Source organism: Thunnus albacares, chromosome 16 (genome assembly GCF_914725855.1).
Source record: "Thunnus albacares chromosome 16, fThuAlb1.1, whole genome shotgun sequence".
Taxonomy (NCBI): domain Eukaryota; kingdom Metazoa; phylum Chordata; class Actinopteri; order Scombriformes; family Scombridae; genus Thunnus; species Thunnus albacares.
Window position 1 is genome coordinate 19,710,969 of NC_058121.1, and position 25,519 is coordinate 19,736,487.

Genomic DNA, 25,519 nt, shown 5'->3' on the forward strand with positions numbered 1-25,519 from the left:
GGAATACTCAGCCAATTCTCTTGAGGCCTGTTTTGCTTGAAGAGTCAGTTATCTGATGAAATAGTGTTTTGTGAAGCAGTAGTTATGGTTTATATTTTTTTATGTAAACCATTTAGTCTTGTTTCTTGTAATGGCACCAGTGGCGGGAGGACACTTGGCCCTGTGAAGTTTCTTAAAAGCATTTTGCACTGAGATCATGTTTGCACATTAGCTTATGGTGAAACTTAGATGAACTTACTGTAGCGCAAAGATGCTTAAGGGAAATCTGGCCCTGGTTATAAGAGAAGGTTAGAGCACATAACTGCTGCTGTGTAGAGACTTTATAGTAGCAGTTCACACTGGGGCTCAGATGGCTCCCTTGTGGCGTTTTAGCTCTCACAGTTAGTGTCAATTTTTAGAGCCTTGATACTGTGAAACCTGAACTCACAGAAGACAAGCACTATTATGCATAAATAGAGCGTCTCAGAGAAGTTCATTTCTTGCCGAATTTCACTTCACGCTGGAATAATATGACAGACATGTTCTCGTTCGTTTTGAGGTTTGCTTAAATTAATGAAATGAGGAGATACTGTACCTGAAACAACACAAAAGCATTGCGGTTCCTTTTAGAGGAAAGAATATTTGTGAATCTGGAGGGGTGGTTTGTGCCTGTGAATAAGCAGACCCTTCCATCCACCATTCCACTCTAATTAGGTGCAACAGATTCAATATAAACGTCACGGTATTTCATATAATCCTGCCCATTAAAATAAGAACCACCATTAGGGAACACTGATGTAATGACTGTTATGAATACAAGCAGTTCCAAATGTCAAATGTCATTTATCACGGCCACCCAAGTTTCTCCATGTTATGAAACCTATAGGAAGGTTACTTTAGGAGGATTATCAAATGAGTTCTTTACCAAACACACAAACATAGAAATTGTAAAAGTGGAGGTATTATAGGTATTAAAATAACACATTTCCTAAATTGGTTAGTATAGTGTCTCTTTTGAAGTACTCACTTAAACTAGGCTTACTAACGCTTCATGTTTCGCTCTTCCAAAACAAACAATGCCAGGATAGAGTTGCGAAGTGGGAGGAGCCGCTGGTTCCCCATTCGGTATTCCCATTTCAAATATTTCTTTCAATTATATCGTCAGCGTTACCTGACGTAGAAACATGGGACATGGATTTTTTCAACTTTGCTTCTGAGAGAAATCACGCATTTTCCGTCAGTTTGGTACTAAAATACCCATGAGCTTTGCTATGAGGAAGGAGCCAGTCAGAGTCGCGAATCAGAGCGGTACTGAATTCAAAATGCTTCGTCTGTGCACTTGAGAACAAAACACAACATAGTTGGCCCAGAATTTAAAAGTACTATAGATTATGTTTTCAGTTTTCTCAACAGCGTAATCTTTGGCTACTTACCACCATTACCGCCCAGTGCACGTGACAGGAACTTTGTGACTGGATGTTTCTTGCCAAAACGCACTTAGTCGAGTCGAAGTTAACTTCTCCCCAGAAGTTTTTGTACCTTTGACTTTTTTAATCAAAGAACCAAATATTTTATAACGTAGTTGTTAATCTTTTGTACGGATGATTTAACTGGAAGAGTTTCATGTACATCCAAATAAGATCAAAAATAAGATCACAGACAGGATCAGTGCCAGTTAGCAGGCTTCTCATGTTTGATTTTATCAGCTGTAGTCAATTAACCTTCATTTTGTGGGTTAGCTTACCTATAAAATTAAACTGTTGGCTGTTATCTGGCAAACAATACAGTATGTAGCATCAGCTGCCTTGGCAACTCATTTTTCAGCCTTGTCTGTTTTACGTAGATAGCAGTTGAGTACTGACTGACAGTTGGTAATGTAGCTTTTGTCACTAAATATTATTAACGATAATATTATTAACGAGGTTTCTACTGACAGATCAACTTTTAGGCCTAAGTTCTTTGAAGCTGACATCAAGTAAAAGTCAGATATTATTTTTTGGTGAAGAAAAATGGATATGCTTTATTGATCATTCTATTTTATCCTTATGGTTTCACAATTTCCTGAAAATGTATTAACAGACATTAATTATATGTCTACAATATGTAAAACATATATTCTTATTTCACTTTGATCATTTTGTAGCAATCAACTGATTTCTGTTTACCTTAAATATAGAAATGAGTAGAAAAATATTAATGGACCCATTTGCTCCCCTCCCAGAAAATCCTGGTTCAAACACTGTAAGTCTGTACACAACTAAAATAATTCTTAAACACACACACGGCTCATTACACATCCTCCTTGGAACTTTTCTCGAAAAATGCAGTTTGTTAATGACAACATGTTTTCTGTTTATGACTCTTGTGTTTTCTAAAATTGCACACAGTGTGTGCATGTGTTGAAATATTTTTTAGGTTTGCAAGCACGTATCTGTCCATGAGCAACTGCAGATTAACTCTGCATCATCAGTTAATGAATAACTTGTCATTCATGAAGGAATTTACAACTTCTCTCAGTGCATTTGTACCAGGAATTGTATAGTGATTAAGTGTTGCTACATTTTCAAGTGAAAAACCAGAACTCGGGTAGATTGATTCATTCCCCTCATGCTGTAACTTTAGTAGTGCCTTCTGGAAACATCTATTCCTGTGGCTGGCTATCCAAAGGACAACACAAAAAGACACTTTAGAACATTTCATCAAATTTCATGACATGGAGAAAAATACAACAAGACAAATATTATTTTTAAGTTTATGACAGTTGACATTAACATTGATATATGAAGTGTAATGTGTAAGTTAGAAACTTCTTCAATTCTCAAATACGGCAAGGAATCTTCCAGAGGAAACGGCTTTAAAGATGAAATGTTCCTTCAAACTATTTTGAATGAATGTTGGTTCATTAAATATACTGGAAAATCACATTTTCTATGCTGGTCTGGAGCATAAAAGTCAAAAGGGAGAAAGATTTAGAATTCCAAATACAGACTGAGACAGATTTTGTCTTGTTTCTGTTATTTCAGTAGGATCAAATGGTTATACTGTACTTTGCTTGAGTTGCAGTCAGTAAACAGTACACATTGGACAGGCCGGAATGCTTCTGCATTTCCAAATGTAAGTTCTGATTAACTTCATAAACTTTGAAAAATCTCTTCCAGCGAAGAAAGGCTTATAGTTGTTGTGTAGTTGATGATGTCTGTGCAGACATAAAATGGGTCTTCCCCACCCTGACTCTTTGGGAAGACACCATGGGGAAAACTGTAAATCTATCATGTGCAAGACTTTCAACAATTTAGTCACCCTTTGAAATTTGCCTTGATGAGCAGTAATTGCCATCCAGACCCTTCCATCATCTGCACACTTTCATGTCCCCTCAGTGGGTCTTGAATCATGGCATCTCGTGGTCTCCTAAACGGCCCTTGGGGTGTCTGATCTCTGAGAGAAGACCACCAAAATTGCAAAACTTTGGCACCCAAGAAGGCCCTCTGGTGTGCCCATTAAATCATCTTACCCTATTCCCATCTCAATATAGCCATGTATTTCTGAACAAGATAAATATTTGACTAATACATACTGTAGGTGCAGCACTGGGCTCAGGCCAAAAACACCACTATCAAAACACCAGTGAAAGAGGAGCATTCACCAGTCGCTGATTATTGCAGATGCAGCGTTTGCACATCTCTGATAAGCCAGGATTGTGATTTTGTCACAGTGATTGAAGTCAAATACTACATCCTGAGGAAAACATCTAACACTGACCTAAAGCCACAAAGTCAGCCTTTGTATTTTGATTATTTATTGGTACAAATTAAGACCTTACAAAATAACATCTCGACATCTAAAAACTATGCCTGGTACTTACCCTTTTGGCATAGCCAAAGGACTATTTGATAATGAAATAGAAAAATTATTGCTTGCAAAATGTCCTTGGTTTCAAAAGAAACGTAGTCTAAGATTGTTATATTCAGAGCAGTTCCTTCAATTACAAACTGTTTCAAAAATATCAGATATAATGTGGAAAAAATAAACACTGATAATTTGTTGAGAGACAATTTTGAAATGTTTACGGTATCTCAGTTACATAATGCCTTTTGGGTTGTCGTCCAATTGGAGAGACACTGCTGGCTTTCATTAGCAGCAGGCATTTTTCTCCATCATATTGAGCGATGCTGCCAGAAGTCTGTGCTTCTGAAAACATTGCAGGGCTCTGCCAACAAGTAACCCCCCCCCCTCCACCTCTCCCCTCAAGGCGCAGCCAGAGCGGGGCCAGATTGCTGAAAGGCAGCACAGGCAGTGTGGCCCTTCTCCAAGCCTGGCCACTTTGGAAATCGCCACACGCAAGTGCTGGCCTCCCTGTCGGTGGCGTGATGGGGTCACCTCTGGGGCCTGGGGTGGGTAAACACACATGACCCAAGACAAACTTTCACAATTCCGCCAGGTGTGCAAACAGGAGGCCGCAAAAATACCCGGAAAAGTCTGACCATGCAAAAACAATATAACTGCCTCTGATGAACTCCTACAAATGCAGAAGGAGAGGCAGAAAGACCGACCAATCCAGGGCGGACCCGTCGTCAGCGGAGAGGGCATGTTAGCATTGCGCATTGAAATTCGTCACGTCTTAGAGAACGACAGGGTTTGATTGGTTTGGATGGAAGACTCACCTGTTCTGATTGGCCCCTAGTGTGGAACTCATCCAGCCCACCCACTCAGCTGAGAAAACTCAGAACTTCATGTAGAAATAAAATGAGAAACAGCAAAAAGAGGCATTTTTTAGCTGTGTAGATTAAATCTGAGCAGGCCTACTTTTTGCCTCGTCTCTAGAATTCTAGCTCAATAAAGCTTCCCACGTGGCCGACGGTCTATTTTATGTCTCGCTCCTCCGAGGCTCTCTAGTGTTCGTTTCATGGCCTTTACCAGCGATCCAATCCACTCAGTCCTGATCCATTGTCTCTTGGGCCGGTGAGTCCTGAAGCTGACCTCTGTGGGGAGTCTTCCAGGCACCACATGTTGGTTTTGCGTCCATATGAACTCTACTTGCTTGAGCAGTTGGGCCTATGGCACCAACTCTGAAGGACACAGCAAAACAAGGATTTAACTACAACCAGATGCAGCACTGTCCTCCCAGATCATCCGTTATGCTTTGTGTTAGATCTTCCTCAGATAGTCATGCTGCCAGTGGAAGGGGATGCCTGTTTGTTTGTTCGCAAGGGACAAGTTAAGCGTCGCAATGTATTCACAAATATGTTTTAATGCTGGCTTCAAGCTAATGCCATGGCACAAACTTAAACATCTGGCTTTGCATTCCTGCAAATGTTATTTTCATCGGTGATCTCAGAATTATTCACAAATGATAATTAATGGACAATCCTACAACTGACACGCATTGTAATGACAAACAGATAATTATTTTTTAACTGCAGTAAATCTTTGTCATAACATGCTATTTGAGCCGACCGATTTCTTCTTTATAATGATATCATTGTTACAGCTTACCTCTGCTCACCCCTACTGCTAGACATTGAGTAAGCACGTAGCAGCCTGCTGGTTATACTATTAGCAATACAGATGAGAGATGTCTGCATGTCTGTAAAGTCAACCTGTAATTATCATGGCTGTATATCCCCGAGCGAGAGACTAAGTCAGATTTATAGATTTATTCTGTCTTCAAATTAGCATCATGCCTCAGATTCCAGCATTTCATCTTGCAGCCTGCTGGAATGTTTAGAGAGTACAAAAGGCAGTCATTGTAATTCACAAATACATAACCTCATGTAACTGCAGCAGTACTCCTTTCAGTTTCTGGAACAGTTGAGAACTGTTTGGACTTAAAAGCTAAATCTAATTCTGTATATTGTTCAGAAATAAGACCGTGTTTCAACTCCAGGGAGACCAGCTACTGGAAGATGAGAGTCACTAGCTACTACAAATGCATTAGGCCTTTTTTTTGCCAATTTAGGATTCATGAATGATTTTTCCTGCTGTATTTAAATGTGTTGCTACCACAAAGCACAGTTCAGCACACCCTCATTCATAAATGGCTCCAACTTTCCACATTAAAGATATGTACTAAATATTATGCTGTGAGTGTTCATCAATTCTTATATTTGGTCATTGGAAAGACATATATAAACATTTCATTTTAGAGTTTTTAGTTTTAGAATTGGGCAGCCAACAGTGTGACCATAATTACATTTAATATACATCAGTATATTGTTAAGACTTCAACATGAATGCACCCTAGTACAGGTTTTAGTAGATGACATTAAACATATATTTCATTCGGTGACCAATCGCATTCACAAAACCGTAGTTGGTTTGATTTAATTTAATCTGGAGATTACTTTTATTATCCAATAAAGTAAAATATATAAATAAATAAATATAATCCAATAAAATAATAAAAATAAAATATAAAACTCATAGAGGCGGTTTCTCCCACATAATAAGTACTTTTACTTTTTATACCTCTTAAGTTCATTTTGCTGATAATACTTGATGACATTTACTTACAGCAAGTAATAATAATAATAATATTAATACATTTAATTTTAAGCGCCTTCCTCGTAACCCCAGTAACATTTTGAATTCAGAGCTTTTTTCTATAAATGGAGCATTTCTACATTGTGGTATTGCTACTTTAATTAAGGATCTGAATACTTGTTCTGCCACTGAGGAAACCACAGAAAGTTAATGAAATTTACTTCAGGTATGCATACAAAGTCAAATTTTCCTCTGTGCCACATTTTACAACAACATAGTTCATCTACTACTGTTTAACCGGGCTTTGGAGTTCTTTGCTTTCAATCGAAAACTACTCCCAGAAGTACAGTAAGCTTTAATTTTTTTTACAAGTATATAATCTGCATGCATGTTTTAACGGCACAGAGGAATGTAGTACTGTTTTTTTTCTTTCTTTCTTTCTTTCTTCCCTTTTTTTTTTGTGCCACCATAATCAGCTATAATGTAATGTCTGTGTGTCAATATGTTTTTGGATTATCCGAATTCCAGCATACATTATAATGTGATAGGTGCACCCTGTTTGAAGTTAAGTGTTTTTTTCCATGAGAGGTAAATACATTCCTCGGCTGGCTTGTGCTGGATTGATCTCTGCTGACTCAGAAGAAAGATTGCATACCTACCAAACAGCTAATAGACAATGCCCCAGGGTTACTTTGGTGCACGTACAGTACATGTGCAGACGGCTTTGTGTGGAGAACAATGTTTACAGTTCAGTCCTTGGGGTGGCTACACAGACTCTCATTTGTGTGCTGTGTCTGCAGTCTGTAGTGCAAAATAGAGAGAGAAAAATAAATAGCAGAAGTGTACATCTTAAAAGAAGATAAGGTGATACACATCAACTTATGCAGCCTTATACAAAATAGCTTAAAAGTCTTATTATGATACTATCTAAGTGTTAAAAATGATGGTACAAAATATTAAATACTGTAAATGTCACATATGATATAATTGTACTATGCTAACAGTTTCTTTTTTTAATTCAGTATAAATCTGGGTTGACTTGGAGTATTCCCATCTGATTTAAATTTCATATTCAGACATCAGTAAGATATAAAGCCATAAACTATGGTACAGTTTTAAATGATTATCCTAAGACAATACAGCCAGTGAACTCTGGGAGCTAGCCTGCCTGCCTGTGCTCCAGGCTGTATTATGACTGGTTCAAGTCAGCGTCCTGCTCATACATCTTTCTAAAATTATACACCACAATGAAGAAAAGCGGCCACTTCTAAACAATGTCAAAAATTCAGATTTAGATCCCCCCTTTTTTTTTTTTATCTTGTTATTGTGTTACACAGGGACTGAAAGACGAGTCACAGCATTATGAAATCATGTGAGGAGGGCAATTATCTATCACAAAAGCCCCACAGAAAAAAAAATAACCCACCGGCTCGAGAAGACAACAGAGCCTTTTGTTTGCCCCATTGTCAGTGACACAGTGCCGAACTCCTCCTCATAATGGCTTGTTTCTCCAGTGAGCCGTCTGCTTTTATCAGACATACTTTGTTCTCGACAGCAAGTAAACTGAGTTTCTGAGACACATAATGGGCAGCTTATGTGTAAGCTCATTCAGGTTGCGATTGGCTGTTGTGACCCCCAGATTTGAGTCACAGCCAGAGCAGAGTTAACTTATTCGTCCTCACACTCGCCGTACGCATGACACACAGTCATTTCTGTTATTGACATTTGCCTAGAGTGACGGCATCATGTGACTGGGGGCGTCATGTGACTCTCAGCCTTGTAGTGGAGTTGTATCATCAGTGCGATGTAATTATCATGCTGACTTAGCAGTTCAGCCACTTGAACTCTGTTGACCTCGGCCTAGCAGCTATTGTAAAATCTCTCAGCTGTTGACAACTGACCACACAATAACAGGGTTTCCAGTGGCCACAACTATACTGTACCAACCTCCCTGGACATGAGCTGTAGAGACCGAGAGAGAATCAGAGTTAGAGTAGATCATCACCGAGGTCCTCAGTCATGGTCAGCGAGTCCCTGGTATGGAGAAGCCGCTGTAAGTCCCTGTTCAGGTCTCCACGGCTGGACCTGTCCTCACCTTTAACACAGCATGGCATATATAAACCGAAGAGCAAAACTCGTGGAGGACCAGTATGCATTTCAGACAGAGAAGCACCATAAAGTTCCACAGAGGTGGAGAAATAGCAGGAGAGTGTATGTATGCCAAGTAAGGAAGATATATATAAGTCCACCTCCATCTACTTAGCACACAAATTAAACCAACTTGTCAGTGAACATTTAGAAATCATCGCTTGGGTCTCAGCGGGCCTCGCTGTTTGAACTGCAGTGTAGGTAGGCACTGTTTATCCTGGACCAGGACCTTGATTAAAATGAGGAATGGAGGAAAAAAGAAATGGCTCAGTCTCTCAGTGGTCAGCCACAGCCTCCTCATCGCAGTCTCCACCAATGATCTGACTTTCCCCTTTTTGCAGTTTTATGTAATCACAACTCTAAGAGCTATTTTTAATGTGTGTTTAGGTTGTGCGCGCGCCATTCGATATTAAACATTTCCCCTTATTACTTAAAGGCCGACTTTATTTTCCCTCAAAGCTGTGACTCCAAAAACAGCTGTCCAGACACCACAAGAAAGGGCCTTAAGTCACTGGAAGATGTAGATACCCCTGCTGGATTCCAAAAGAAAAATATCTACTTTTCATTAAGATTATACCATACCGTACCTTACCAAACAATTCACATAGAACATCAACATCCTCTTGGCGACACTGTGTCGTAGATTAAGTTTCTGCACTTCCATGAGTTTTGGACCATGTTGAAGTGAACCTCTCCATGACTCTTGCTTTATTCTATGGCTGCAGGTCACCGTGCCGCCTCAGCAGCACTGTAAGGAGATATTTACGTTCACACCAGTGGCACAGCGGCCAACAGAAGCTGATTGCAAGTGGTGTTTGTTTCCAATGAAAGCATGTTAATTCGGGCTCGGCCGCAGTGTAAACTACCTTGGCGTTTTACAGATGTCGCCTGTTAAAGTGAATCACTGTACCTGCCTGTTTGCCCGGCCAGGCTGTTCTGATGCCTCGCCAGAGAGAGTACACAACACGAGCCAAAAGGGCTATTAATAAGCCCTTCCTTTTCTAATACTGTAATACCTACACGTGCGTAATGTCTGCTCTGGGCTAATTATGTCACATCATTTTTAGCTTTCGCAGAGAGACGAATACAGACAGTCTTACAGCCTCAGTCTGAGTTAATTTTAACTCATCTTAGGTATCATTATCCCCCAATATTTTTACAGAAATACTCTGTTGCAAGAAATAATTTTCTATGAAAACAGTCCACTTCGAAGTTCATCTGCTTTGACAAAGCGGAGAAACCATCCACCGTATCCAGCAGCACTACGCTACGCACACTGTGTTAATAGCATGTGTAATTTTAAGCATGTCCCAACACATGATACCTCTATTATGTTTCTATGAGAGCTTGTGATAACAAAGTGAGTCCATTTGAAGGTGTGTGGTCCTGAGTGGTAGAAGAGAGAAAGTGTCTGGCAGGGTGGGCCATCGACCACAGTCCTCAGGGCAGACCTTGGCCAGATCTCCGAGTATGTCCAAGCTCTTCAGCTCCGCACACACACACACTCACACACAAGTATAGTAAGTATAGTATATGGCCACCAGTGGAGAACCAGTAATGAATGAAATATTATATTCCACATCATATTCCAGCCTTTAACATTATTACTTTCACATAAAAGCAGCTCTCTCTGTTTTTGTCAGCAAGGAGTACATATATTAAAAAATTGTCTCTACAGCAAAATGAAGACTTCTCCAAACCCGTAGTACATCCCTCAAGAGAGGTGGCTTTTTTTTCCATGTTATGCTGTATGAAGCTCCTTCCGCTGCTTATATATAAATATATATATAGAGAGAGAGAGTGTGATTAGATATGTTACATCCATTGAAACATTTTTGTTTCATATGAACTCTAGATAACATCACAAAATTGGTAACACCACACTCTCTCTTGTTTGGCTCCTCTCACAACATAGTTGGTAAAATCCTTCCAAAAAATTTCAATAAATTCAATAAATACCTTTTTTAACTGAATACTGTTTATTTACCAGGAATCATTATTCTTTTGAAAACAAAACCAGAACCTTTAATTTGCATGTTCCCTGGATTAGATCTGGGGTTAGTTGAATTAAGTTTTTAGACTTACTCATAGGTGAGGGTAGCAGTTGTGGTCAAGGTTTCTGTGATGAAAAGGGTTTGTTGTGGTTTTTTTAAGGTGAGTGAACCACTGACCTGACCGAGAGTTGGGCAAGTAAAACAATATTTGCTCAACTTTAACTAAACTTTATTACTGTTCATTATCTGCTCCTTTTAGTTACAATCTTTGCATTTCTTTAAAAAAAAAAAAAACTCATGCAGCGATATCTGAGACTACAACATCATCATAGTTCGGATTTTTCGCCATCAAGGTTGTTTATCACATGTCATGCCACCCAAGAAGTTATGTTTCCTGCCATGTGAGTCGGGTTTGACATTTATGCTTTATTTTTCATTCCATGTTTTAGATTCAATCACGACGTGCAAATTATATTCCCATCAAACTGCGTGTAATTTATTGTGGCTCGGCAGAACTCACAGCGGTGCCGCACTCTGTCCTGCTCTTTAGTTCTTCTGACAGCAAAAGCATCCATTTGCAATAACCTTAGAAATGTTTATACACAGTTTTAGACATTATTCTTGAAAGACTCAAGTATCAAGTACCAAACTAATCCTACATGCAAAGCTTGTCTTTGTTGTTGCACTGATTACCCAGAATATATATGCACATGTCTAACAATTATTAAGGAAGACTATTGTTGAGTCATTTTGAGTGTGCTTAGTATGAAAGAAAACTGTACGGATGACACGATACATTAAATCTCTGAATGGAAATATGCACTGCGTATGTTCTGTGATACACAGTGTGTTTGCAAGCTGCCAATAGCAGCATCTGAACAGCCCTTCCCTAAGGATTCTGTAACTCAAGAGGCATGTTCTTGTTTTAGACAGCAAATATTTACAAAGCACCGGGCCAAGGAAAATGTTTCACTGCACAAAAATAAGGTAGGTGGCTAAGACTTGTGGAATTGCTGTTGTGCCGTAGAATTTGGGTGGATTGTTTGTATTTCATATTTCACATTATTATTATTCACTTGTTTTCCTCAACCTACAATAAGGTCATTAAGATTTGAAAGAAATAAGGGTCAATAATCTGTTGCTAAATAATGAAACGTGTTTAATTTCACCAGCAGCAATTAGACAAATAAATAAATGTAATAATTTTACTTTATTACTTGGTTAAATGTATTAAATATTTTTATTTTTGTTGCCAGAGTGAGCAACCATGACTTACAATTACTAATATGAATTAACATCATTTGGACTTTAAGCTGTAATTTTTCCTAAATAGTTGCAATAAGAAAGTTCTCACTACATGCTTTCTAAGTAGTTTACATTAAGTATAGAATTACTGTAACATTACTATATTTACAGTTCCTGAAAGACAATTACTTAAAAACTGTTTTCAGAAAAGCTGAATCTATGACTCAAAATGTGACAATTCACCCAAACAAAATGTTTACTACACTTTATAGTTGTTGCTATAGATCAACAGTTAAAGGGTCAGTTCACACAAATAATCCCCTTTTTCTTTTTAACCAAAACTAAGTTTTGGTTTTATCTGACAAGGCTTTAAGAAATCTATCTTTGAGATATCTGCTGCCACTCAAGCACATCAGAGGTTAAAGTCATTTTGTTTGTGGTGCAAACAGAATGAAACAGCAACATGTCTTTAAAAAAAACAATGTCCCTGTTACTCTGGATAATCCACAGAACACAGTTTCCCTTCAATTTAGGAGCAATTTATGTCATAGAAAGTTGTTTTAATGAACTAATTCTACATTTAACATTTTTTTTTATTTTTCAACAGTGTGAACAACATTCTGTTCACTTCCACTGTATTGGGGCAGAAATCTGTAAACTTTTGTATCTACATGGCTTGATACAATCAGAGGTACATGACAAAATCAGGGTGATCTGACTTTAAATCACAAGCTGCAACTGCAAAAACGGTGATAATTAGTATGACTGGAAATTGCAAATTACTGATTGAAAGATAGTAAATTTCCACTGGCATTAACAAATCATAAGAAAAGAGCTTAAGGGACAATTCCTCTCTTTACTGCTTAGTCATACTTGCCCACTGGCAAGTGACAAGATAACAGAGATACTTTAACACTTTCGAACCTGACTGAACTCCCAGCTTCATTCCACACATTCCTCTGCTTCTGTACTAACACCCCGTCTGCGTTTTTCATCTGTTGTAACAAACACCTGTGATCGCTGATCAAAGACGAACCGTGGCACAGTGCCGGGACGTGTGAGGGTGTGTGCTGCATGTGCATGTGTGTGGGAATCGGTGGGTGTTTTTGGAGTGTGATGATTCATCGTTGATTGTTATGAGCTGCCTTCACTACACTACAACCTGGCAGGCCATTCTTGCACGGTGTTTGTGTTATAGTGCGTGTGTGTGTGTGCGCGCGCATGTGTGTCCTCAAGTGTTACCGAGACTGTGAGAAGGCATCTCTTTCAGAGGGAAGACAGGTGGCCATGATTTACAGGCTCTTACAGGAATCGCCCCCGTCTGTCGCTTCTATGAGAGCCAATTAAATCACGGTACAGGCTTGCATGTGCGTATGCGCATGCACACACGGATAACATGACTACTGTCTGTGACACGGCAACGTAAAGAAGTGTGAAACAGGAAAAAAGAAAACAAATTCAGGCTGCAAAAAGTGACACAGAAGCAGCCCTTCAGACACGCTCGTCTGTAAATAAGCAGAGTTTCACACCACCTCCTCTTTTCTCCCTCTTTCTCTTCACACACTCACTCACCCAGTCTTTCTGTCTCTCTCTCTCTCTCTCTCTCTCTCTCTCTTTCCCCCATTCTCCCCGCTTCTCCGCATACACAGACAAACACACCCATGCTCAGACACACACACACACACCACACACATATACACACCCAGTCTCACACCGTGAGCCAGCCAGCCATTCGCTCCTCACTCACACCCTCAAATCTTACCAAGCTCAGCTCTCCCTGCTCAGAGGCAGACAGGAGCAGCACGGCAGCCTGTTAAAGGAGTTGAGGGAAAGAGCAGCAGTGTCAGAGAGAGGAACAGAAAGAGAGAGGGAGGGGGATGAAAGAGTGAAGGGAAGCAAAGCAGAGAGAGCGCTGTTCCCCATATGCTGAGGAGGCATGGGCGGTTGAACAAGCTGCCCCCACTGAAGCCTCCTGACTCATGGGAGCGTCAGACCCCGATCCCCCAGAGAGCCTGGAAACGCTGCCGAACCACGCGTAAGAGAGAAGGAGGAGGGAGAAAAAAGAGCCGAGAGGAGAGTAGAGGAGAGGAGAAGAGAGGAGAGGAGAGGGAAGAAAGCCACAACGGTAGGCTGTCCCACTCAACTGCTGTGCCGTGATGACGTCAGGGGGCATGTGACCCAGGCTCTCCAGTGACGGCACATGGAGGGCAGGAAAGAGACGAGTTTTAAAGCTGGTGCCGTTTGGGTTGTGTGAGGGCTCTGCTCGCCTCCCAAACAACCACAGAACCACAGACGTGCGGCTCGGGGTTGGTGTTTGAGGGCGACCTGGAGTGTAAATGGTTAATCGTCGCGGGCCAGCACCAGTCACAAGGACGGCGCTAAGCGAGTAAGTACGTTCCAACCACACTCGCCAAGCAAGCAAGTCCGACACCATCTGATCTATCCGCAGAGGCGATATTTGCCTCTGCAATTTTTTTTTCTCTATAAAACCAGACCTGGTTGTTACTTGTGGTCATCCAAATAGTTGATACGTAAAAGCATGTCTTGTGGATGGCTTTTTCATTTTTTTTCTTCATGACATGCTGCGTGCTCTTGGTTTAGGACGTGTCAAGGGTCACGGAAACCACAGAGGAACAAAAGTGGGGCTTGCTGCAACCAGAGGCAGCTATGGCATCTAACAGCCTTTTCAGCACAGTGACACCATGTCAACAAAACTTCTTCTGGGGTGAGTACTGCCTCGCTGGTTGCTGTTGTGTCTGGAGTTGGGTTAGGGGCTCAGGTCATGGGGAGGACTTTGGGTCAGGTGTTGAGGGTTGGGTAAAGGAATGAAAGGGTTTGGGTCTGGGGGTAAGGATCTTGGATGTGATCGAAGGATTCGGGTCCAGATGAGTGGAGAGGATCAGCTAAGGTCATTGAGGACCTTGCTATCAAGGTCCAAGCTTTTGTGGTGGAGGAAAGACCCAACTATCATCAAGGCTTTTGTGGTGCACAAATACAAAAAAACCCGTCCGCATTTCGAGATTCCAATATTTACTCTACGCGATGTTTATAAATATTTCTGAAAGAGGGAGATGACATGTTGTGCAACATACCCTTAGATTTACAAAGCGATGCCATTGCGGAACCAAAAACAAAAGCATGGGTGATATTTTTGACAAACGTAAACAGACGCTGCACAAGAGAGTTTACAGTTGAGCATTGAAACAAGATGTGGGATTACTGGATTGTGTGTGTTGGGTGTCTCTGTTGTGTGTAAGGAAGAAGTATTGATTAGTTTGCCAAGGAAGATCTGTAATCGCTTCCTGAAATTGTTCAGTGGCGCTGCTGTCATTAATCAATGTAGATTTCTGCAGCCTCCAGGGAGAATTTAATCGACAGACATGAATCCACATTGAACATGAAGTGACTCCAAGTTGACTTCCATATTATGAATTCACAATTCAAGAGCTGCAATCACTTTATTCTGACATGTTGCTTCTCCACAAATTACTAAAAAGATAAAAAAAAAAGATTTTTGTTTTGGTGTAATAAACTCCAGATTTGTGCGTATGTGTAACAAAAACCCACCTGAAACATATTTTCTCCCCATGAAAATATTTATATTTTCCAAGACTTGCACAATGACACTTTTCAACTCAATTTATTCTTCACATTTTTTTATTTTTTATTTGTTCAATTGTATCTTCATGCTCCTTGGCTCCCAAATTGGACCTAAAGGAAATAAGCGCACAAGAGATTCAAGACTTGTGCACAGTAGCAGTGTCGACTTTATGATTTTCAATTACCTGTGAAGGCCAGCTCGCATGCTCCAATTTGTGGCCTCTGTTTTGGGTTTGGTGTATTGTATTGTGACAGCTTCTCTACACAATCTAATTTAATCAGCAAAATAAATGATGTTTTAGGTTTACCAGATGAATTTTCAAATTTAAACAAACATTTTCATTCCCGTGCGACACAAGGAGAGACAAGCTCAGTTTAATAGATCCACAATCCCCCCCCTACCCCCCACCCCCAACCCACCCTCTCTCTCTCTCTCTCTCTCTCGCTCCGGTCCATAGCCTCGGCTCCTCTGTCCAAATCAAATGTTTAAAAGATGTTTTTAAGAAGTCGCTCCGTGGTCAGACACAGCTGTTCTGGGCTCATGCCTCACAGCAGCAGGGTGGCTCTAATGCGCTCTGAAAGCCGGGAGAGAGTGAGCGTCTTCTACCAATCACCACCACCTATTACCATGTTAACCCCTGACCTGTCGGTGTGTCTCTGGGGTCGGAGCGCGGGAGAACGAGGAGAAGAGCAGCACCGCAGGAAATTGAAAGCATGCTGTGGTAGAGGCGGAGAGAGCGGAGAGAAGAGCAGATGTGTACAAATGTTCAGGTGGCGAGACAGAGGGGAAAGATGATCACTGATCGATTCATGTAGAGATTTTGTTGATTGATATTGTGCTGCGGCTCAATGATGTTGCCCATGTTTATGAACATCTGGGTAGTAAATCTGTCAGTGCAACCACAAAAAGTCCCCTTGACAGCAGCGCAGTGCAGTTTTGCGAGACCACCAGCGCTTTCTGTTGTATTTATAATTTAAAATAAATAAATGTATACTCCTTCAGAACTAGCAAAAAAATTGTGGATTGGTGTTGTCATCATTTTTATCTCTAACAAACAAAAAGTCACTGAATTTGAGGTAAAGTTGTTTTTGAGCTGAATGTGATTTTGAGTGTTAATTGAACTTAAATAGGGAGAAATTATATATACATAATGATTCTAATATGATTTTGACAAATATATTTATATCTGTTAATCTTGATAAAGAAAGCTAAGGATTAGTTGTCTTTTCCCCCATCAGTCCCCTCACAACTTAAATCCATTTGGTGGATGTTGATGTAACTGAGCTTTAGTCTTGCCCTCTTGTTATTTCTGTTTTTTTTGTTTTGTTTTTTTAAAGTTCTCCTCCTCCTATGTTTCTCCTGGATCATTTAGTCTGGTGTCAGCCAGTTTGCTGAGAACACAAGTTACAAAATATTGTTTTGTTTGTTAGAAAGCCACATTACTCCATCCCCGTCCTTAGAGTTGTGTTTAAGGACATTTTTAATTTAGGACTCAGCGTACATTCCCAGCGATAAATTGAGCCGACTTGAGTCGAATATTCCAATTGAGAAAGGGGTCTCATTAAAATTTGTCTTGGCATTTACATCATGCAATTTTCATTTAATTGCCTCAAATACATTTTTTATAACTGCTCATACTGGCAGATGGGGAGGGCAGAATAATCTTCAACATGTGTGGCACCCACTCAACCACCATGTCTCTCTGGGGAACATTTAAGTGCCTATTTTCTCTATTACAAACTTAATTACATATAGACAATTAAGTCATGGGACCAATTATTGTTCAGTAAAGTTGTGCAGTCACAGACGAAAAAAAAAAAAAAATTGCTTACACAGACGGACCCAAATCAACACGATCAAAAGAGAAGCAGGACGATGTGGGTAAATATCTGAAGACTCCGGGCGGAAAACTTTCCCCAAAGAAAATCTCTGATAATTTGCAGGGAAACCGTATATGTATTTGAGAAAGGCAGCTTCTGTTGCATAAGTGTTGCCTTAGATCTAACCACAGGCCTGCTTCTTGGAGACATCTTAAAAGTGAACCAGACATCCTCCCTCCCTCCCCCCCCCCCCCCCCCCCCCACAGCCAGGGAGACGTGAAGCCCACTCATCAATAGGTAATTTGAAAAAGCCAGGGGGAAAAATCTGAGCGCTTCACTGGCTGCTACTGTGCAGCGAAGACTCTTCCCTTAACTCTAGGCTCAAAGGAACTCTATTTAGCAATGCTTAATTGTACCTCTGAGGCAAACATGTTATTTAATCCCAGCAGGGTCATATTGATGGAGTAAAATGGTGCGTGTGTGTTTGCGAGCTGCACTAGCTATTAGGACTTATTAGTGCTAGAGGTACACATTAGTCCACGTAATTCCTGAGGGTAATCAGGGAGGTGCAGCGTGTTAATGTGATCAGTGTTTAATCAAAGATAGATTAATTGGTCTGTATTTTCAGTCATCTGTAGTAACAGTGTATGGTGGGTTGATTATGGCCCTAAATAGGCTGTAGGCAGTTATTAAGGTCTAAATGAGAGTGTCATGGGAACACCATAACCTGTTATTCTAATGGCCTGAAAATACATCTCTCTCACTGTTAAAGATGTGAAAGCTGGGGGTTTTCTGTGATTTTTTAAAAGGTCTAAGGCTATTTTGATAGTTATACAGCAGTGAATGTAAGAAAACTGCTCCAAAGTCTTCATTTCATATAAAGCATGTGACTCGTTTTCCAGAAAATTAAGAGAAACCTTGATTGTGAGGCATTTTTTTTATATCGTCAACTGGCAAATTTTGTTGTCTACTACCAGTTCTTGCACAATTTCAGTGTCTCTTCCAACCAAGAAGGATATATTGAAACATGGGAGAAAAGGAGTCTAACAAGGAGAGTGAGATTACATTCACTCCTGTAATATGGAGACTGCAACAACAAACGGAGAATACAGTGTAAATACTCACACGGCACTGTGTGTTATCCCTTGTTTTATCCTCATATTCAGTAGCTCTGGGGCTAATTACACTATTATGATAAGGCAACCCGCCAATTGACTGTGCTTACTGGAGGTTTCTACTATTTAAAGTGTGTATAGACTCAAAAACGATCTTCTCGAAAGATAAGGAGCGACGATGCCTAACTGTTCAACGCTTTGAGCGCTAACATCTCTTCTTAACAAGGCTCAGTTTTCTCATAAATCAATGCAAACGTCCAATACATCTGCAGTGTTTACTCAAGATAAATGCCAAATTAGTGTGTATTTTTTGGATGGCTCTTCAAACTCCCACATGCAATGCATAGCCGTGATTTTTGAATACACCATAATTACCAGGTAGCTTAATGCCATTGCGTTAGCCAGTGAAGCTTTTAATGCTGCGCTGTGCTATTTTCACACTTAACAAGATCCCGCGGCCCTTCATCCATTTCAATTGCATCATGCTGGGTGAATTACTGTTATCCGATATAAGCCCTCAGAGAGGAAGTAACTACCTAACACTTTGAAAATTGGCCTGTCTTGGAACCAGTTCATGCTAATGAAACAAAACACCAGTATTATAACCAGGAATCATATATGTACCTCTTTGACTGTGCTCTCTTTCTGTTTCATGTTCTGTTTTTACTTCAAGCATTCAGATTTTATTTCAGTTATTTAACTTAGAAGATGGCTTTAAGCGGAGCTGATACAGCAAGCCACAGGAAACCTGAACAGCATTGTTTAGCAAACCCCTTACTCTTTTTTTTTTTGCAATACGGCTGAGGCGGCTTTGCTTCCACACTCCATGTTTCTATAAGGGGGAAATATGGAGTGTCGAGCCTCCTGGATGTTTGGGTTCAGCCTGTAACGATGTGAGTGAGAGCGCGGCCACAGCACCTACACAAGGCCTTACCTGTTCTGCCCCATGCCGGAGAAAAGGGCAGGTTTTTCCCCTTGTTAGTTCAATCTTAAAGGAATGCGGTATCCCCTCTGACTCAGGCCGAACTCCCAAATATATAAACCTACTTACCAGCAGGTCATGAAAAGAGCAGCACAGGTTGGACGTGTTAGCTGTATTTTTTAAGCAATTCTGATTATTTACGTGAGGTGACGCATAATGTGCCAGAGTGTAAACATGGAAATGTAGGATTTAGCTCCGTTTTTTTTTTGAGTAGTAATTTAAACGAGATGAGTAAAGAAGCATCAAAGAGTTACACCAAAGCTCTGACTATGATCAATACCTTGGCAGCAGATCAGTGGTGCTGAGTTGAGTGCACCTTGTTACGACGTGTCTTCAGACGTCGGTATCAACGCTCACTTTCTCTCGAGTCATAGCCATTTATCACTCAGCACGCATTTAAGAAACACTCATGGAGAAATTTTGTGTTTCTAAATGGGAGTTTAGTATGTAGCAAACAGCAATGACAGCGGGGTTGTGTAGTTACTCCTCTACAGGTGTAATACAGTAGAGTATGTATACATGTACAGTGCTGTGTGTGTGTGTGTGTGTGTGTATTTATGTTCACTAAAAAGGTGTCTGTGACAGGAAGATCTGTCTGCTTGATTAATGCTCTCACTCAAACTGGCACCTGGAACCAATCCCCCTCTTTTGCCGCCCCCGTCCCATGTAAGTGTGTGTGTGCATACCATACACTGTGCCTTTAGAAGGGCTGGGGGGTGGGTGGGTGTTGAGCAGGAGGCGCAGATGGGACCGGGGGACTCAGAGCGGAAGAAAAGAAAGGTGTGTGCAGAGGAGGGAACAATAGGTGGACGTGCAGTGGAGGGTATGGGGTGTCATTAATAACACACAGGCCCCATCCTCCTAATTTGCTCAAATTACCTACCTACACATTGGGGCACCCTGCCAGCGCAGAGGTGTGAACACAACAGATCAAATACACCTGAAAATCAGAGTGCCCACCCACTCAGCAACGCCCACACAAGCCTTTTATGGTGGTCTGACAACTCTGAACGGTTGCGTGGAAGAGACGGGGTTTGCGTGTTTCTTCTTTCATGTGAGAGTGAGGGATAAAATGTGAGAAAATTAGAGAGTGAGAAAGAAACATAAAAAGGAATAAAAAAAAGAAAAAAGTAAGTGAGACGGAGGAAGAGATACTATACAAAGAGGAGGATCGGTTTGCGTTCATGAGGCATCCAGTAAGAGCAACTCAAGACTGACTCTTTCAAACCACCTCCCATCTGGCACTGCGGGGGAGGCCATTTACCAACATCCACCCTCCTCTTCTCTCTTTCTTTCTTTCTTTACGTCCTCCCTCCATCCTTCCCCTCCCACCCACGCTTTCAGGAAAAGGGTGATGACAAATGTGACGGGGCGGCAATGCTTTGGTCACCGCAATAATCAGAGTCACCAGCGCACTACCACCTGTGGCACACGCACACAAATACATGCAAGGAGACGTATTCAAATGTGTGCACAGACACTGAAATTGAATATGCCCCAGAGACACAAAAGGGGCGAGGAGAGTGTGTGTAGGTGTGTGTAGTGGGATGCTAGTCTTTGAACTTTGAATAGTGTGTATAGCTGATATTGACAAGTCTCTGGGGAGAAGGGGGAAGCCAGAAATGCTAGCTCCTGTTTGTAAAGTGGCCTCCAAAGAGGAAAAAAAAAAAGGAAGAAAGAAATGACTCGCAAGCAAGTGTGCAGATCATTTAGATTAAGATCCAAAAAAAAATTAAGAGGTTATGTGGTAACACTTTAACTCCCCTATTTAGCGTTTATAAGCTGTAAATAAACAGATAATAAAGGGTTTAATACACTCTGTGGTGTAGTTTTAAGTAGATATAAGGACTTTTTAAGTGTTTATTAATGTATTTCTAAGCTGTCTTAGCTTTTCCTATGAAGCATCCATAACTGGTGTATAAACAGATAATGGATAAGTACTCACAGTATAATATAGCTATGATTATATTTCATGATGCTGTGTATGATTACACATATTATAAAGCATTTATAAACTGTTAAATACACACAATCATTCACAGGCTGGTTTAAAACTGTTTATAAATGAAGACATGTCAGGCTTGAAAGGTTCATTCTTGACCTCAGAAATAATAAAAAAAAACATTCTTAACTAAAGGTTCACTTACTAGATTTTTTCCCAGGGCTTTCAGCCACATCTCATGGTCTTTATCCGTGGATGAAGTTTGTTCAGTTGTCGTGAAGAGGGCAAGAGAAGAACACAAGAAGTATTTATAAATAAGTAAATGATATATTGATAGATAGAATTACAATAAGTACGTCATTGATACATAAAATAAAGATAATTCATATAAGAAACAAATACTTCATATTCATGTTCCATATGAAGACATATTTTATATGATTACAACTATGTTATACTATCAGTCATTCATTAAGAGTTATAAATGCTTCACGTGAAGAGTTATGGTCATTGACAAAAATGTTCTTGTATGTATTTACAACTACATTATAGTGTATTCCTGTATGAACCATTTCTGAAGTGTTAATATACTCCTTACAAATGCTGAATAGGAGCAGTAAAATAAAAGTATTACCAGTTAGATTTTCTGTCTTACAACTTTACTGCAAATTTCCAGCAGTTTGCGTGACTCTTTCAGGGAAAAAAGACTAAAGTTTCGAGCAATTTCTGCTTGTACAGCAATGTTACAAATCAGCAAAATCCCCCAATGTTACAGCTCAGGTTGTTTCAAAGCTCTTTCCTGAGACTGAGGCTGGCATCTTCTGAGAACTTGTAGCTGCTGTTTTTATGTTGATCCCTGCGCTGTTCCAGTTTACACTTAATCAGTTAAATACTGCTCCGACAAGCAGCTCTTTCTGATCAAAGTGGATATACATACATACTGTCTGATCCTCACTGGAGCAGGCTTTCAGTCTGGAATTGAATCCTGTCACTCACACAGACAGCTGCCCTCTTACAGTCGTCTGTAGTTCATTTTGTTGTTGCAGTTAAAAGTTTTTTCCGTCAACTGTTGCGCTGTTCATTCTATTTTCTGTCTTTCCCCAAAGGAAATAGGTCTCTCTCTCTTTTCTCTCTTTCTCCTTTTTGGACGGAGACCAATAACAGGCCTTTTCCACTTCACTTCTCCTGATGCTGAATGAGCAAAGGAGGATCCCAGAGGAGCAGGAATATTTTATTAGAGTGATATTTTGAAAGTTCCTCTCCTCCTCTGTCTTTCTTCCCCTCTTGTGATAGAATTTTAGGATGCTGCAACAATTCCGTCTGTCTGTCTCCGCGTGTGAAAGAAAACAGCTCACGCAGAGCAAAGACAATTCAAAGTTACAGCTAAATGACAGGCTGGGCGCTCCGGTCTTTTGAATTGCATTGTTTTCTTTTTATTCCTGCTTGGGAGGAGGATTGAGGAAGAAAAAAAAAAAAAAAAGAGAGAGCCCAATTGGGACAGAAAGCGTGCAGTTTAGTCTCAGGAGATTTACGCTTGGCACAAACAAAAACAGCAGTCATTTTTTGCTGACAAACACTATTTAATGCGAGGTTTTTTTTTTTTGTGAAGTTCTTTTCTTATTTATGAAATCTCAGGAAAGAAAGGGTGGTGTATGTATATTGTAGCCTTGATTTACTGTAGCTTAAAGATGTATGAGGAAAATAAGGGAGTGAGGGATGTCAGAGTTCTTCAACTGACTTGGGAGCAGTGATTCTTAAAAAAGAAAAGAAGAAGTAAATTAAAAAGATGTCACTTTTAGGAAATGTATAGTCCAAACAGCCTTTTAAATACCTACAGAAAATCACAATTTTATTTCACCTATTCTACAACATGTCACTTTCACGTGAATACTACATTACACACATGATTACACCTACACACAATTACGCGCACACAGAGCCAGACAGATACACACACCCTTTTCCTGCAGGACCTTGCAGATGCAGCAGAAACAGTAGAGTCGGTCTCTCTGGTAAACAAACAGTGAGAGGCTGCTGGGAGTCTTCACTGGGCCTCCAAATTATAGTCTGGTTAACCAAAGTCTCAAAAAGCCAGCCCCTTTACTGCTACACACGTACTGTACATACACACCCGCGTCACATGCATATGCGCACATATGCACATGACCTCTGCACATTAAAGGCATTATAGAGGCTCACTCGAAAAGCATATACAAGAGCCAAAGGTAAAAGATTTTATAGATATAAGAGAGACTGAGAGGGAAGCACACCTGAGGATCTGTCATAAATATCACCCAATCATTGGGTTCACAGTGTGAGATGATTACTGAAGAATCCCTTGCGACGTAAACACTAGTTTAATATTTATAGCTTTTAACCTTCTACACCCATTTTATAATTTTAAGGTTTTCTTTACTGGCAGAAGTTACTTTGCGTAGCCCGAAAGTTGGTTTGGAGACACCAAACGCAGCCTCTCGTATTAGAATAGCTCTGTAATAATGCCTTGTGGTATGTAAGATGTTAAATATGTGCCTCTTTTGCAGGAATGATGCTAAAAGAGTTTGGTGGTACATTATCTTATTTTTTTTTTAACAATAGTTCAGTGAGAGGAGATTGGATACTTTAGAGCATCTTTAATTGTCTGTAAATGAGTTCCGCAACTACTGGGGACAGTTTTCAATCTCTGGAGGATGCAAGAACATATCAGAATGATCTATGACGCCATTAAATCTAGTTTAAACATTTAAGATGATCAGTTCTTGTGAAATTATTCGCCATAAATCTCATGCTTCCACAGCGACAGTGTATTCCAAGCGGACAATTTAATTGTCAGCCCAAGACCACATCCCAACAACCCCGTTGCCAGAGAAGGATTTTTTATGTGTGTGACGTTCAGATTCTCAGCTCTGCCATAATGCAACACCACAGAATAGATTGTATTTGAAGGACAGCATTTCACAACGTAATTGATGTCCCCTGTGGGACCCAGCAGTCGATGAGTCTCGATGCTCAAGACTCAATTTAGGCGCTATAAAGCTGGCGTCATCCGATTCTCAGTTAGGGGCAGAGCAGACACGACACGAAAAGGCCCTGTCCTGGAATAACCGGAAAGTTCTGACTTTGTGTGGAAAACACAGGTCACATCATCACACAATAGTCATTTATCTTCTGTGAAATCATGTTTTCCCCCAACTTTCAAGATGTTTTCTTACACTGAACCCTCTTTTCCAAAGATGACTGGAATTGATTTTGTCTGAGGACATCTCAGGCTGGAAGCTATGAAATTGAACTCCATCCACCCATCCCCTTTCCCGTCCCTACACCCCCACCTTGTTGTGAGTCATTTCTGACCAGTAGCCTAATATGCTCAGCGTAATTACAGGCTAAGGTTTTAGGCAAAGTCCCATCTCGGAGCGAGCTGCATCAGCCGTGACACACAACTTAGTTAGTTAACTCCTTCGGCAGAGCATGCAGAGCATCAGATGTCACATGCTGAGGGCTCTCAAAATTGACACAAGCCGACACTTCTCAGGGCCCATTTTGACGTCTATATGGTTTGGATCTAGTGCGTATGGCTCAAGGTTGCAGAGTTCAGGCTCAGTGTCTTGGAGCAACTCTGAGCTGGACTGTGATCAGGAGGAGATCAGGAAAAAGAGAAGAGAGAGCGAGATCCAAACCCTCGGAAGCAGAGTGCTGTTGCTCGATGCACGCCCAGTGCTGTGGCTGCTTGTGCTTCCTGCCCAGTAGTTTTTTTTCCCCTGTTTATCTGATTGGCTGTTTTCATAGTGCTGGACATACTGAATTACTGACTGACAGTTTTGATATTGATTATCCCCCCACCAGTGACGGAGCAGCAATGCAATGCCAGGATTTCATCTTAAGGTCTTTGACAGCGGTACACTTACTGTCAGAAAAAGGCCATTTACGATACCCGTTCTGTGAAGATGGCCAAGCAAAACGGACATTATATTTACTACATTTAAACGCTCCAAGGCAAAAAATGTATATAATAAATTTCCAGGCGTGGGTTTACTCCGTCTATGGTTAAATGTTTATGTCTGTGTGCAATTGAGCATCCATGACAGACTTTTTTCCCCCCCTCCATCTGGCCCTCCTCTATTGCTCCTTACATCGATTTGGACCCAGTGCACCTTAACATTCCTCCACCCTGCCTCCATATACATACATCCTTGCCTCCTGTCTCCTTCTTTTC

General features: G+C 40.6%; 1 protein-coding gene across 6 annotated transcripts in view; it reads left to right on the top strand.

Annotated features, from left to right (window-relative positions):
• runx2b (RUNX family transcription factor 2b) overlaps positions 1 to 25,519 on the top strand; it is a 119,810-nt gene that overhangs the window by 58,530 nt on the left and 35,761 nt on the right. The window contains exons 1-2 of one of the 6 annotated variants that reach the window (XM_044376533.1): positions 6,618 to 14,232; positions 14,448 to 14,571. The exons of 4 other annotated variants lie outside the window; for them this stretch is intronic. In XM_044376533.1, the coding sequence (XP_044232468.1) occupies positions 14,514 to 14,571 (58 nt within the window). In that variant the 5' untranslated portion in view covers positions 6,618 to 14,232; positions 14,448 to 14,513. Of the gene's footprint in view, positions 1 to 6,617; positions 14,233 to 14,264; positions 14,572 to 25,519 lie in introns of those variants that run through there. One more of the 6 variants, XM_044376534.1, reaches the window with a different exon arrangement.